The 15,439-nt window shown below is 34.5% G+C and overlaps 1 protein-coding gene across 3 annotated transcripts; it reads left to right on the plus strand.

The window, feature by feature from the left end:
• Positions 1–2,474: 2,474 nt before the first annotated feature.
• Positions 2,475–13,498, plus strand: LOC147403331 (histone-lysine N-methyltransferase family member SUVH9-like). 3 transcript variants are annotated; one of them, XM_086438872.1, is made up of 2 exons: positions 2,475–4,741; positions 13,030–13,498. In XM_086438872.1, exon 1 carries the CDS (start codon positions 2,617–2,619, stop codon positions 4,543–4,545), a length of 1,929 nt encoding a protein of 642 aa, XP_086294998.1. In that variant the 5' UTR covers positions 2,475–2,616; the 3' UTR covers positions 4,546–4,741; positions 13,030–13,498. The 3 variants fall into 3 exon arrangements, with proteins under 3 accessions (XP_086294998.1, XP_086294997.1, XP_086294996.1); XM_086438871.1 differs by having other exon boundaries at positions 2,475–4,714; XM_086438870.1 differs by having other exon boundaries at positions 2,477–4,652.
• Positions 13,499–15,439: the final 1,941 nt, after the last annotated feature.

Raw genomic sequence — 15,439 nt, forward strand, 5'->3', positions numbered from 1 at the left:
TCAACCACTTCGTCTCCTCAAAGATCAAGCGACGATTCTTCAGGTTAGTATTGTTATCTCTATTTTTCTCTAATGGATATATCTACTACATCAACAACTTCTCTTCCTTCTTAACCACCATTAATAGATCTCTCTCTATTGATAATTGTCTAGTGGGCTCCTTAGTTTTAAATTTTGCTTCAACAAATACACAAATTATACATATACATAAAGTTACGATGTGTTTTGCATGGGCAAAATGATTTGGAACGGGTTGATTTTTTGTGTGGATGATCTTTACGGTGAGGAGATCATCCTCACCAAAAATCAGTCCATTCTGAAACTTCTAACCCCATGTTTACAAGTTGAAGAATTTTGGACCATCCAATTTTTGTAAATCATTATTGATGGGGTTAGAAGTTATCGATTGGGCTGATTTTTTGCAAGGATGAACCCCTCACCATAGAGACCATCCTCACAAAAAAATCAGCCCATTTCGAACCTTTTTTCCCATATAAGACAAAACACGTTGTAGCTTTATATGTCTACGGATCTTGACCCATATACATATTTGCAAATCACCATTGACCGATACCTTAGTTTAGAGGAAACACGAGTAAAATAAAGGGGTTGAAGAGATCTTGAACAATCTTAGATGGTCTAAAAAATCCTTTCATCTAGTGCGACGGTGGTACCAAAACAAAATCTAGATTTGCATCGATCGAATTTGATTATTTTAACAATAAGATATTATTAAAAATCTGTTAACATAATCAGATTCGAATTTGGATATTAAAAATAAATTTTTGGATATTACTATACTTGAATCGTTTGGTATCCTTTCATAGCCCAAGATAAATATATTCGGGTCAGATATGATGCATATCCACATCCAACCTTAACACAATTTAGTATAAAATAATTATAGTTAGTTTTACCTGAGTTCTTAATTTAATAAAAAAAAAAAAAAAAAAAAAATTACTAAAAAATGATTAATTTTTCAATTAATAAAAAAAATTAATAATTTAAAAAAATTACGAAAAACCAATTTAACATATTGGACTATCCAACTTTTGTTGTTGTTGAAATCATTGGACTATCTAGAGTTTTATCCTTTCCTATGTGTATTTGAACTATTAAAACATAACTATGAACATTGTAGAAAAACACTTTCCTTACTTAGGTCATTGAATTCAAATGGAACACCAAATTGGCAATTAACCACCACAACCCTATACTTCATGGAAAATCTAAAATCTTAAAAAATAAAAATAAAATCAATAAAAGAGGTTTTTTGGGCTTAATCTAGGGTTTTGAAAATGAGTGGCTATTGAATTTCCATCGAACTCCCAAATTTAAAACTAAAATTTAACGATATATTTTTTTTTAAAGTTTTGTTTTCTTTTAAATTCATAAATTTTTGTCCTTTGCATCCATATGACATCAGATCATGTGTTTGTATGTCACAAGGTGAGTTCAATGACCTTTAGTAAGATTTAGTAAGGCTAGTTTTACCCTATTTAGTAGTCAAAGCCGAAAATGCTAGGCAGTCCAGCAATTTGAAAAAATACTGTACAGTACAACATGTTAAGAGCAACTCCAATTAGGGGCTTCGAATTTTGTTTTCAAATTAGCATCTTCGAATTTTGAAATTTTCGAACCACTTTTGAATTCCAACCATTCGTTGACTTCAAATCACTAATGTTTCCTAACACTATTTTTTTTTTCTTTGGCGGGCCACATGTACCACCACCCTCCTCTAAATACTATTCACTCACATAATTTATTTAAAAAAAATGAAAAAAAATATATTTAACAATAGGTATCCGAAAAAAAAAAAAAAGTGAACAATGATAGAGATCAGCCTCCAAACTTCTATTTCCCCTCTATATTTAAAGATGCGAACATCCATATAAAGTAATTTTTGTCACTTTTAAGGACGGTTGGAGTCCTTCGTCTCTAAATATAGAGATTTGAAGGATGGTTGAAATTGCTCTAAATCAATTTTATTAATTTCTTAATAAATATTATTTTTTAATAATTAGTAAAATATTAATCCTTTAAAAAAAAAAATAATTTTACCATAAAAATTATTATTTTTTCTTCATTTCCAGTCGAGCCCTAACGGTGGTTAGTGAGAATTCCGTATCAAATAATTGATACAGACAACTATATCACACTTCTTACATTACGTGGACAGTTACTGTAAAACGCAATACAGACACGAAGCTCCCGTGCGCGTGATGATATAGTCTTTCGAAGATTAAGGGTAATATAGTTATTTCCAATATATATAAGGGTCGGTATTAAATTTCACAAAACTAGTAATCTGTGTATCTTTAATGTATTAGTTAGTGTAAACCGTCATCCTAAATCCAACGGATTATATCATCTTGTAGTTTGAGCCATGAGGAATCCGAGAACATCTAGCTGTAAAAATCTAGGGATGACGGTGACTTGAGATGATGTCATCACTGTAATTTTCATTTTTCAGACACTTAAATTTCTTTCATTTCTTCTTCGTCACCAAAATCTGAAAGAAGCTCTCCATGAAAGGACCTTCGAATCGCAAAAACTAACTACTTTTTCTCTCTCAATGAGAATTTCTCTTGTTTTGGATCGATTTTTGTAAAAAAAATGGGATCTTTAATTCCATTTCAAGACCTAAATCTCCTCCCTGATCCCCTCGTTTGTCCCAAAATCGAGCCAAAAATCGAACCTTTCGATGAACAACAACCCTACTTGTCAAATCCAAACCCAAACCCTAACTCTCTGCAACTCTTCCCTGTTCCGGAGATCACAGCCGAAGAAAACGAAGTTTACTCTGAGTTCTTCAGAATTTCTGAGCTTTTTAGGTCTGCTTTTTCCAGGAAATCGAAGAGATATGAAGACATGGAGGTTTTGAATCAGGATTCACTCTCAATTGTTCCTCAAATTCCGAACGAAACTAGGGTTTCTACGGTTTCTACTGCTGTTGTTAAGAAATTGAAGAGCTTTCGTTCGGCTGAGATGGTTAGGGTTGTGAATCTTGGAGTCGAGGAACAAAGAAACCATAGGGATTTTGTGAGGAGGACTAGATTGCTTTACGAATCGTTGCGACTTTTCTCGATTCAAGAAGAAGAAAGTTGGAGAAACATTGGGTTTTTGAGGAGAATGAGAGGGGATTTGAAAGCTGGGTCTTTGATGAATGAACGAGGTCTATGGTTAAATCGTGATAAGCGAATTATCGGTACCATTCCTGGGGTTTATGTTGGTGATATATTCTTTTTTCGTATCGAATTGTGTGTGATTGGATTGCACGGTCAAGCTCAGGCTGGAATTGACTATGTTCCGGCGAGTCGCAGCGCAAATGGGGAGCCGGTGGCAACGAGCATTATTGTTTCGGGTGGGTATGAGGACGATGAAGATGCGGGTGATGTGATCATTTATACAGGACATGGCGGGCAAGCTAGAAATTCAGCGAGGCAATGTGTTCATCAAAAGCTGGAAGGAGGGAATCTTGCATTGGAGCGAAGCATGTATTATGGAATTGAGATACGGGTTATCCGGGGGATCAAGTATGAGGGTGGTCCGACGTCAAAGGTTTATGTGTATGATGGTCTTTATAGGATTGTTGATTCTTGGTTTGACATTGGAAAATCTGGTTTTGGTGTGTATAAGTATAAGCTTGTGAGAATGGCTGACCAACCCGAAATGGGTAGTTCGGTGTTTAGGTTCGCTGCAGAGTTGAGGACCAGACCGTTGTTCGTTAGACCGGTTGGTTACTTGAGTCTCGATATTTCAATGGGTAAGGAGAATTCCCCTGTTTCCTTGTTTAATGACATTGATTCTGATCGTGAACCGATGCTATTTGAATACCTTGTGAGGCCTGTTTATCCCCCTTTTGCATTTTCGCAAATGAGTAATGTTACGGGATGCGAATGTGTTTCTGGTTGTTCTGATGGTTGTTATTGTGCTCAAAAAAATGGGGGCGAGTTTGTTTATGATGTAAATGGGATTCTCGTGAGAGGGAAACCATTGATATTTGAATGCGGAAGGTTTTGTCGTTGTCCTCCGAGTTGTCGGAATCGTGTGAGCCAAAATGGGGTGAAATATCGGTTGGAAGTTTTCAGGTCAAGGGAAACAGGTTGGGGAGTTAGATCCTTGGATATGATTCCTGCTGGTGCTTTTATTTGTGAGTACACTGGGTTGGTGCTTACGAGGCAACAAGCAGCTGTGTTTAGTATGAATGGTGATAGTTTGGTGTATCCAAATCGGTTTCCCAACCGAGGGGCAGAGTGGGGAGAGATATCTCAAGTTTATCCCGGATATTTACGGCCTATACATCCCTCTATTCCTCCGTTGGATTTTGCTATGGATGTATCGAGAATGAGGAATGTGGCTTGTTATTTCAGTCATAGTTCAAGTCCTAATGTGTTGGTACAGTTTGTTCTATATGATCACTATAATTTGTCGTATCCTCATCTCATGCTCTTTGCGATGGAGAATATCCCACCTTTGAGGGAGCTTAGCCTTGACTATGGGGTGGCAGATGAATGGACAGGGAAGCTCTCTATTTGCAACTAAATACTTTTGAAGACTTGGTACAATTAGAATGTGTTTGGCATGGTCTTTTGAACTCATGATGATGCTTGGAGCTGTTTGTTGGTGGTCGACATTACTTCCTTTCTTTGGTAAGGCTCAAATTCTGCAGTTTATATGTGCTGGCTTTCTGGACCTCCTAATTAGTTTCATGGTGAAGGACTATATCTTTTTTCGCTTGGTACTTTATTTTTATCTCATCTGTGCTTGTTTTTAGTTTGATTTTTGATGCCAAACTCATTTACTATATTTATTGATGCTGGTACTTCTTTATATTGGGTAATTTCTCACCAGAGTCATCATCCAATTGACATTAAGGCCTGGAATTTTAGCATCTTTGTAAGGCATGGAAGTGGAAGTGACTTAATATTTTGTTTATGGTTTATTGCTTTTATGGGTTTGCTTACTTTTTCCATAGCTTTGTTTGGATTATAGATGATCATCTATTGGATTTATTTCATATCAATTTTTTTATGTCCATATTGTCCTCCACGGTTTGCTGGCATTTTAATAAAACAAAAGTGGTTTTCTTGGTTGAATTTCAGGTTAAATTTCTAAAATCCTTGTTACTCTCCTCAGGTGTTCCATCCATTTTACAAAACCATCAACACACATTTATGAGTCAACACCAATATCAAGGAACTAAAACATATCAAGTAGAAAAAACATGAAATTATTGCTATTAATAGATCAAAAGGACGATAACAATACAAATGAAGATGAACACCACAATCAATACTGGAAAACATCAGCTTGAGCTCCTCCCCCCGATCCCACATTATTACCATACACTAACGTCCCATTCAAGAAAGGGAAGAATAGAGGTGAGAGGGAGGGAGCAACAATACGAGGGTATTTTTGTCTTTTTACACAAGACAAATGGTGTTAACTTTTGGTCAATAGGGAGAGCTAAAGTTGCCTTTTACAGGTTTTTTTTTGTTTTGTTGTTTTTTTTTTTTTTGGGGGGGGGGGGGGGGGACTAAAAAACCGTTGTCTATGTTTACAAATTTCATGCACGCTTACGCTGAGGAATGGACCCACTAAGAGCACCACTTAACACCTCAGCGTCATAGAACATTTTCATGAACCATATGTTTAGTTGAGGCATTTTTTTATGGGTTTAATTTATTTGGAAATAATGTAGTTTATTATGAATTTTCTATTTATTTCTATGTAAGGGCATTTATGCCCATTCACACATTAGTTATTATAAATATCTGCAAGCTCTCATCATGAGACTTGACAATTATCTTTCTATAATTCTTCTTAGTTAAGGCATGTTCCTTCACATTTTTTCCCATTAACTCCTTTCATGTCATTTTCGGTCTTCTTCTTGCCCCATTGGAGTTTTTGTTTTGCACCAAAGTGCTACTTCTCATTCATTTTGTTTTTATTCTTTCTTTAGTATTATTATTTTTTTGCACGTGCTCAAGCCTTATCTCAAATGACTTGCCTTATTGTATCTTCTACTGGAGCCATTCATTTTTTATTTCGTCTTTGCTAGTGTTACTATTCACCCATCTTGACATCCTCATATTTGCTAAGCTCATTTTCTGAACACATTGTTTCTTGATATTCCAAAATTCAGCTCTATAAAGCATACCACTCTTGTTGTCTTCTAAATTTCCCTTCTAGTCTGATCCATGCACATTGATCACATTACACACTCTAAAACCACCCCACTTTGTTCACCCAACATTAATTCTATAAGCAACATCCTTACCAACTTATCCATCTTTATGTATCATAGAACCTAAATAATGGAGGTTCATCTCTTTGGGCAACTGTCCATCAATCGTAAACATAGTGACAAAAATCGGGTATTTTTTTGTAAAAAATTGCGAGTTTAATAATCACTGATTAAATCATGATTAATCGCTACTGTCGCTTTTTTTTATTTTCCGAAAACAAGGGGCTTTTTGCATACACACGTGTGTGTGTGTGCGTGGTAGCAAACTAAGTAGTATGAGTTGCTCTTCAACTAGTTGTTAATAGCTTTTCAACTACTTGTTCTAAATTTTATAATTTTATGTTTACCATTTAATAACATTTTGTTATAATTTTTATAATCAATAAAATAATTTTTATTTTATTTTTACGATGTTTTCCTGACTTTTGCCATTTTTTTTCTGAAGTTTTCCCATGGTAAATTATTCCTGAACCCTGACTTTCTCACTATGATTGTAACTAGAGCTTCATCCTTATAAGTGTAATGACTAAAGTTGCATTGCACATATTTTGTCTTGGTTCTCTGCTTGTCTTTAAATGCTCACTTTTTGATACATCCCTCCATGGCACTAATTTCGAATTTACTGTCTATTTTCATCTATTAACACTAAATCTACAAATAACATATATCAAGGGATCTCTCCTTGAATATGAATAATTAATCTGTTCATAATTAGTGCAAAAAGGTATGGCTAGTGAGATCCTTGTCACAAACCCATTGTATTTAGAACCTCCCTCGTCTTACCACTAGCTGTTTTAACTCTAGTTACAACTTATGCATGCATTTTCTAGTATCCCCTTTGTCCTAATACTCGCCAAATTTTATGCTCGATAAAAACCTTATGTAAATTCATCCCCTTCTTTCAAAACTTCTCCATTAGTTGTTTTAGTAAGAAAGTAGTCTCAATAGCTAGCCTTCCTCGTATGAGGTATAATAGGTAATCTGAAATAAATAAAAAATTCCCTAAACCTTTTCTCCGTCACTATCCCACAATTTATAGTGCGACTCATCAATTCTGTCCTTCCCACAATATTTAGCATAATTTTGCATATCACCCTTGTTTTTGTAGATAGGCATCATAGAACTCCTTCAATCGGTTTTTTTTTTTATGGGTAAACAGGATTTGAACCCACAACCGCAAAGTTGCTTTGCAATGTGTCTAACCAACTGAGCTATGGGGTCTAAGCCTCGAATTCCTTCCATCTTATTTAGCATAATTTAGCATATCACCCTTGTTTGTACAAATAGTACCATAGAGCTCCTTCAATCAATTGGTATTCTCTTAGTCTCCAAAAATCTTATTAAATAACTTAGTTAACCAGAATAATCAAATTTCTCTCGTGCACTTCATAACTTCTATACAGCCCAAGGTTATTTCATATTTTCATCTTAGCCGGAACTTCTTTCACTTCTGTAATTCTATTCCTATTGTAGTTTATGTCAGTTGTGGTCTTTGTATGTTAGCTTTTCCTTGTAGTTCAGGAGCCCCATATGATTCTCACTTTGTAAATTTTGAAAATAATGTCTATTTTTTTTTTTCTCCTCCCTTACTAAAGTTCTTTGAACTTCACTTTTAATGAATCTAGGTACGATCCTTTTTCTTGCTAAATAATCTAGTTATGTTCCTTGTATTAGGTTTCCTCTTTCTCATTATTGCAAATTTGTTATTTTTTTCTCACCCTTCTTATATCATAATCTGTTATATATATCATCATACGCCTTATATTTTGACTTACTAGTTTCTAACATTTCAAAATTTTTTTTTATTAAGTGTAATTTTTTTATTAAAAATTTAGAAAACTAGGAAGTGTAGAGAGCCTACTCACCTATCCATTACAATAAGATATCAGGAAGTCCAGAGGACCTACTCACCTACCCATTACAATGATGTAAAGCCAAAAAACAACAAAAACCACAACCTTACCCTCTATCCTTATATACCCATTCCCACCTAAACACACAGTCTTCAAAAAAGACACCTTTAAACACTTTAAAGAGCTTGCACCAACAACATAAAAGAATGTCTAAAATGCTAAATGACTTCCTTTAGTTTGTATTCCTGTCCTTATAACATAATCCTTCACTTTTATTTTGGTGCCAAGTCTGGAACCATGACCCCTTTTTTTTTCTCTAACTATACTTGAAAGTATATCATGCTTACTACCTTTAGTGGTCTTGTTCTGTCGCTTTCTTGTCTTATACACTCAGTAAGGTGGCCTCCTCGACATGCCTTTCTTGCTTTTTCTTGGATCCTCTTCTTGAGGAGCTAGGTTGATCTAAGATTTTGAAATATTTGCAGACGTCTTGTCCTAGATAAAAGGGCTTCTTTTAACCTTCTTCGATATGCGTACATCGTTCGGTGAGGAGGTTGTCTACCATAGAGTATAGTCTTCCATAGGTCATGATGTCCAAGTTGACATCCATGAACTGTATGTTCTTTCGTAATGCCATATTATTAAAATTTTCTTTTATTTAGATTGGTCACATGCACTTTGGAAGCACACCTCCCTTTTAACAATCCAACTCTTAATTATTTGGACAACATCCTCCTTAATGCTTCCATCCTTATAAATAATAAACCAAGGTAATGAAAATTGTGACTTCGGGCTATTCTATGGCTGTCATTTTTTACTGGCTCTTCCTCTCTATATGCGTCCATTTATTCACTCTTGATCCTATTTATTCTAGAGCCCTTGGAATCTAGATAAACTATCTAGAATTCTAGTTTTGCTTTGACTCTTTATAGTCTCATCAATTTACTATATTGTTAACCAACCAACTACTCCAAAAGACCGATCTGTTGGAGAAGGGGAGAAGTATGAATATAAGAGGGTCACGGGGCTTAACTGGGGTATGACTCACCCAGGAGTGGAGGGAAATATACAGTCAACAAATACATCATTTACAAATTACATGCACCAATAACCTACTTTTGAATGTGCACAATTAATTGGTGATTAGAGCAGACTTGGTATGGACTACAAAGCTGATCCTTGTTTTAAACCTCTTGTAACCGGGTCTTCTCACTATTTTCTCTCACAACTTGTCAAAACTCTCTCGTACATGGAATGAGTTGCATATTGTTATATATTGTATCTGCTCCAATTGAAGTCATCCTTTTTTCCTTGCTTGTCACCTTCATATCTCGACTTACTAAGATGCTGATTGGGTTGGATATACTAGACCACTTTTCCACTCAGGCATCTGACATTTGTTTGGGGCAATCTAGAGACACATGATGAAACAAGAAACAACCACTTGTTTGGTCCAGTGTCGAACCTGAATATCTGGACAGGGCTCTTAGAGCATCTGAATTAACATGACTTGGATAATTTTGGTTGAGTTGGGAATCCACACCTTGAAACTAGTGGTGATGGAATGTGAAAACTAAGCTGCGACTTATATTGCTCCCTATTTAGTCTTTCATGAGTGTATTAAGTGTATATAGGTTGAGTCACTACATACACGACAAAGTAACGACTGGTGAAATTTTCACTCAATTCATCAAGTTGAACGAACAGGTTGATGGAATCTTCACCAAGGCCCTTCGTTGGGCTTGTCACTTCATGTATCTGTCTAAGATGTAGGCTGTTTTTTTTCACATGCATATTCCAATTTGAAAGGGAGTGGAGTAGGGTTTAGTATAAATTTCATGTATGCAGGATGGTGTAGTAAGAACTACTTAGTTTTTCTATTTTTATTATTTTTGCCTTTCACAAAGGGTATGCGTATTTTCCACCCAAGCGCAAATAATAGGTGTGAGGTGAGGCTTTTCACTAGCCAAAACCTTGAGACGTAAGACTTATGAATATGCATGATTAAACATCATCATCATCATCATCAATGCCTCATCCCAAACATTTTGAGTCGGCTTAACAAATCTTGTTCCTCTATTCAATTCTCTCTCTAAAGCCTTGTCTTATATTCATGCTTGTGTGTTTATACCTGCTCTTGTACAAATAAATAAAATGCTAACATTCTAATACAAAAGAAAAATCAGCTCAAACACTTAAAAGATTTTTATTTTTATTTTGTTTTAAATTCGAAATTACATATTCCAACGCGAAATGCATAACTCGTCAAATCAAATTAAATTGTATCACAACTATAATTTCATACTTCTCCAACTTTCTAAGTTTTAATCCCTAAAAACAACACTTTTGATTGTCAAATATTCTAATTAAAAAAGTATAAAACCACTCTAATACTAGAATAAGTGGAGTAGGCAAAGTTCAAAATCTTGTATGTTCTGTTGTTTTTATTTTCCCGAAAACTAAAACAATGGACTGGAATTGAAACATTCTGATTGTTTCGGAACATTCCAAAACATTCACTTTAAATCATTGAACTTTAATTTTTTTATTCATAAATAAATATAGAAAATTCTTTTATAAGTGTTTAAAGTGAAATTTAGAATATACTTTGTTTTTTTACGTCAATACATATTAGAAATGCTTTGAAACTTTATATTGTATGCACATATAGTTTAGTAGAAGTCTTTTATTTGACTAATTGAATATTAGAAATTACAAAATCTGTTAAATGGTTAATTTAGTATTGAAACATTACATTTAATATGTTTCCGTAAACATTCTGATGTGTTCTTAACATTCGAATTTCTGTGAAAGATTTTTTTTTTCTCTACATATCATTTTGTTTAGTGAAACATTCCAAAATATTCTAAGACATTCAAAAATATTGTGATACATTCGAAATTTCACAATGTTTCATTCTGGTATGTTAAAAAAGTAGTGTTTTCCACCGAAATGGAACAAAAACTTTGAATCATCAGAGTAAGTTTGACGTACGGAGAAAAATAGAAATATGGAAAGAACAAAAAATAGTAGAAAAAAGAAGAGTCAGAGATAGATATGTAAATTTAATGTTATTACAAGGACAACTTTATAATTTTAAATATTATTATGTAATAATAGTACAAAAATAGAGAAAATAAGTCCAAGTGTAAGCCTTTTCAACTTCTGTTCAAACAATGCATAAGCCTTCAAGGGGAAAGGGAATTTCCTTAAAGCCTCATGGCATTTATGAGAGCGCTTCAGGGTGAATCTCATGGCATAAGCCTTTGTCACCTTTGTAAACATTGATTAGTAGTCTCAATTTCTCGTCTTTCAAATTGCAAGCATGCACATCCATTTCTTGTCATCCATGTTAGGTGGTGTTAAACAATTAATAAAAACACCGGCTAATGTTCTTCTTGTAGTGTTCAAGGTTTTATTTTATTTTTTTGGGTTGGGGGAAAAAGATACAGGTATAAGAGTCATTTTTTTTCACCTGAAAAAGTGCCCCATGTTTTAGTTCAATTTGTTAGATTTGAATCATTTATCCAAATAAAAAAAGAAAAAAACATGGATTTGAATCATGGATCATAAGTTTAAATGGAAATGTTTGGATTTTTATTTATGGATACGATTCGATTTTTTTTGGCTAAGATTTGATTTAAATCATAGTATTCAATTCAAATAGTAATTCCTGAGATTCTAATGACAATGAATACTATAAAATTTTATTAGTAATTGATATAACTTATAGAAGGTAAGTTGATAAAAATAATCTAAAAGTTAATTTAGCTCCAAATATTAAGTATCTATCGAGAGTTTGCCAAGTTTAAATATATTGATTAGTGTTCTCTTCGAGGATACATTTAAAAAAAATATAGCCGAATCTCAAATTCAAATTCAATAAATATAGCATCTCCTTTTCTTTTTATTTTGTTCTTATCTTTGAAATGTGATATGAAACTCTACCGTAATCAAAGAAGTCACCTTGGTGACTTTTAAAGTGTGTATGGAGTAATTACATAGATCTGGGATCAAAAGCCCACCTTCACACTTAAACTTATTCCCCCACCCCACCCCCCCACCCCACACCCCCCCACACACACACAAAAAAAAAACAAAAAAAAAAAACTACCTTGATCTAAGCATTTATGCACCAGCTGTGCTGGTTCAAGATATATTTATTTTTTGTAATGACATAAGAAGAATGTATTTCTTTCCATTGATTATTTATCTCTTTTTCTTACCATATCATTCTTTTTTTACTTTTTTTTTTCCTTTTTTGCATCGCTAGCTGTGGATTGGTCAATCATCATTTGATTCATTAATCTTTTCTTGAGCTATATGGATTGATTTCATTTCATCATTCCACATGTTTTAAATTTTGCCTAGATCTGTTTTAGTTCCTTTTCAAAGCAGGCATTCCTTAGCTTTCACAAATAGAGAAAGGATCGTTTAGACATTGGTTCCCTTTCCCTTTTTTTGAGGCATTTGGAATGAGCATGACAGTCGCATTTTTTAGGGAAAGGTGCACTGCTTGCACGAAGTCATTATTAGCATTTGAAGGATTCAAGGGTGTCTTTCTTGAGGTTTTCAGGAATGTGTAAGGAGAGGGTGAGGTGGTGTGTTGTTTTTTCTCAGTACTTGTGTGATACATTGTTTCTTTGGTTTCTTAGTTTTCTTTTTTATCTTCCTCCTTCGTTCCAGATTGGTGTTGACCTCCTTCTAATTTATATCTATCTATATATAAAAGAAAATATCATTTATATATCCGGGGTTTCACTATTGTTCTGCTCAATTTGGAACTTAAAAAGTATCTCGGTGTTGCCTTAGGTGAAAAAGTTACTACTTCATGTTTTCTTCTTGTTATTGTACCTACATTCTCATCCCTTTGTTTTAAATTCTCGAATGATTGCTGAGTTCTAGTTTTCTTTTTTTCCTTTGCAGATGGTACTATTTCTATGTATAAAGAACACGATGTGAGACTCGAGACAGCCAACTTTTTTTTTTTCTTCTTCTAGTTTTACCAAGCACATGATAGAGGCAGAATCTGGTACTTCGGACCAACGGAGAGACACGGGTATTGCTACCTTTAGTGTTTTGGCTCTAAATTATATGTACAGGCTTTTAGTTCATGACTGCAATGCTGACAAGAGAATGCCAACTTAAGAATTGAAAATCCAGTGATGTTGATAAGAGGATACCTTGCTTGGAAATGGATATCTCATGGAATTTACGATGGTATTACCAGATGACATTCACCTTTTCTAGACATGTATGTAAAATCCAAAAACACTCTTAATCTACTGGGAATTAATATTTCCGAAGGAGGCGTTTATGTTTGTACCCGTTATGCGGAATGTATCAACTCTTGTATGCTTTCATGTAATACATAACTCATGTATGCTTTCATGTATACCTAACCTAGAATTGGGTGCAGAAACAAATTGTTTTGCTTTTCGTATAAACCCATACAGGTTTGCATTCATTCAACAGAGATGAAGGTGGCCATGGCGATGTTCATGTAAGATATGTGTTCTTTTAGTTGTAAGTGGGACAGGGGTAAAGAAACCTTGTTGGGTGTCCAAAAAAGCAGTATTTGATTCCTCTTTAGTAAGAGTGCAGATCAAGCAAAAACCTGTACCCTTTATTAAATGAGACTAGAAAGGAAAGAAAATGGAAAAACCATGAAGAAATTGTGAAGAGAGGGAGAGGGAAATGCCATTGAAGATCCCAGTCTCAAGTTTGATTAATCATCTCATGACTCCACGTAATGGTGATGGTGGCTCCACTGCTCATGTCAACTTGAAAGGGACAAACACCGGGGCATCAACAACTATCCATCACAGGCCAACAGGTAAATCCGATGACGACAGTTGCAACGTTAACATTTACATAACTAACAATGTTCAAGGTGTAAACAACTCCATTTTGTTGGGGAGTGAGGTTTTCTTGGGAGATCCTGGAGTTCATTTGTCCTTCAGAGATCTGAACTTGATTGAAGAATGTTTGAAGAAGAAGAATAAGAAGAAGAAGAAGAAGAAGGAGCCATGGTTTGTTAATGCAGGACTTTATGTTTTCCTGTTTTGTATTATGAGTCTTCTTCTGTTGGTGGTGTTATTTTAGCATTCGGCGATTATTTCATTTAAGAAAGAATCTTTGAGACGTGAATCGTATGGTTAAGGCCATTTTAGTATGAATAATGAAGAATACACACGGTCTTGGTCTTGGTATGCCGTACGTGACTGACGTGGCAAGGGCTCATAACCGCACATCTTTTTCCCTTGTATCCCGATGAAAATGATCTATGGTTCTATGCCCTTGCCATGTATCCAACCGCGTACCAAGACCGCATGCAATCAACACGGCTCTTTTAGTATTTGATAAAATCCTTCCCAATTCGATCAAATACTTGTCCCATGATAGATGAAAAAAGAGAGGACACAAGAAATCAATCTGAGGACACACGAATACTTGTAAAATTTAACTTTTTTACTCTAATAATGAAGATTAGTTAACAATATGATAGCTGTAGTCTATATATAATAATGTTAAAGAGACCATTGTTGTCTAATTTCAGATGAACATTACTAGTTCAAGGTTGGATCTAAACCTCTTCATTAGAAAAGCTAAGTTTTTAATACTATGGCCAGTTTTGAGTTTTGGTATTATTATCATAACAGAGCAACGCTTGAAATGGTTTGGACCTGAGTTACCTGGTTTGTCGGTTCATACCGACTCAAATTTGGGTTCGAGCTTCTTAGCACGGGTTCCCTGCACAAACCGATCCATGGACTGATTCATTTTGTGGTTCGGTATTGTAGGAATGAATCCAGTGACATAGGTTTGGACAAGTTCTAACAGAGAAAGTATCTAAGCTTGGTGTTAATGATTTTCAAAGTGTTGAGTCGCTTTGTTAATGGATAGATCTTCACGAAACGGATATTTATCGAAACAGACACTCTAATTAAAAATTACGTCTAAATCTTCAAAACTATGAGTATGTCGTTCTCCATTTGTTACCGGTGATCACAAATCATCAGAGTAGATTGAAAATTATTTCAAAATCTTCAAAATTATGAGTATATCATTTTTTATTTGTCATTCACTATTACAAATTGTCAGAATGGATCACAATCATCGCTGAAAAACTCATGTATGTTATAATAGGTCAAAAATTATTATTATTTTGTACTTCAAAACCTTTTTTTTAAGGTGGGGACATTTAAGGAGAAGAAATTGACCAACTGGGACATAATTTTACCCCCAAGAGTTAAGAGGCATTTAGAATGAAATTCCCATATCAGGTCCCATTAAGTAAGTTTCTCTATATTTTATCATACTTAGTGGTGATTGT

The sequence above is a fragment of the Akebia trifoliata genome, chromosome 4 (assembly GCF_017979445.1).
Source record: "Akebia trifoliata isolate Shusen 1 chromosome 4, ASM1797944v1, whole genome shotgun sequence".
Classification (NCBI taxonomy): Eukaryota; Viridiplantae; Streptophyta; class Magnoliopsida; order Ranunculales; family Lardizabalaceae; genus Akebia; species Akebia trifoliata.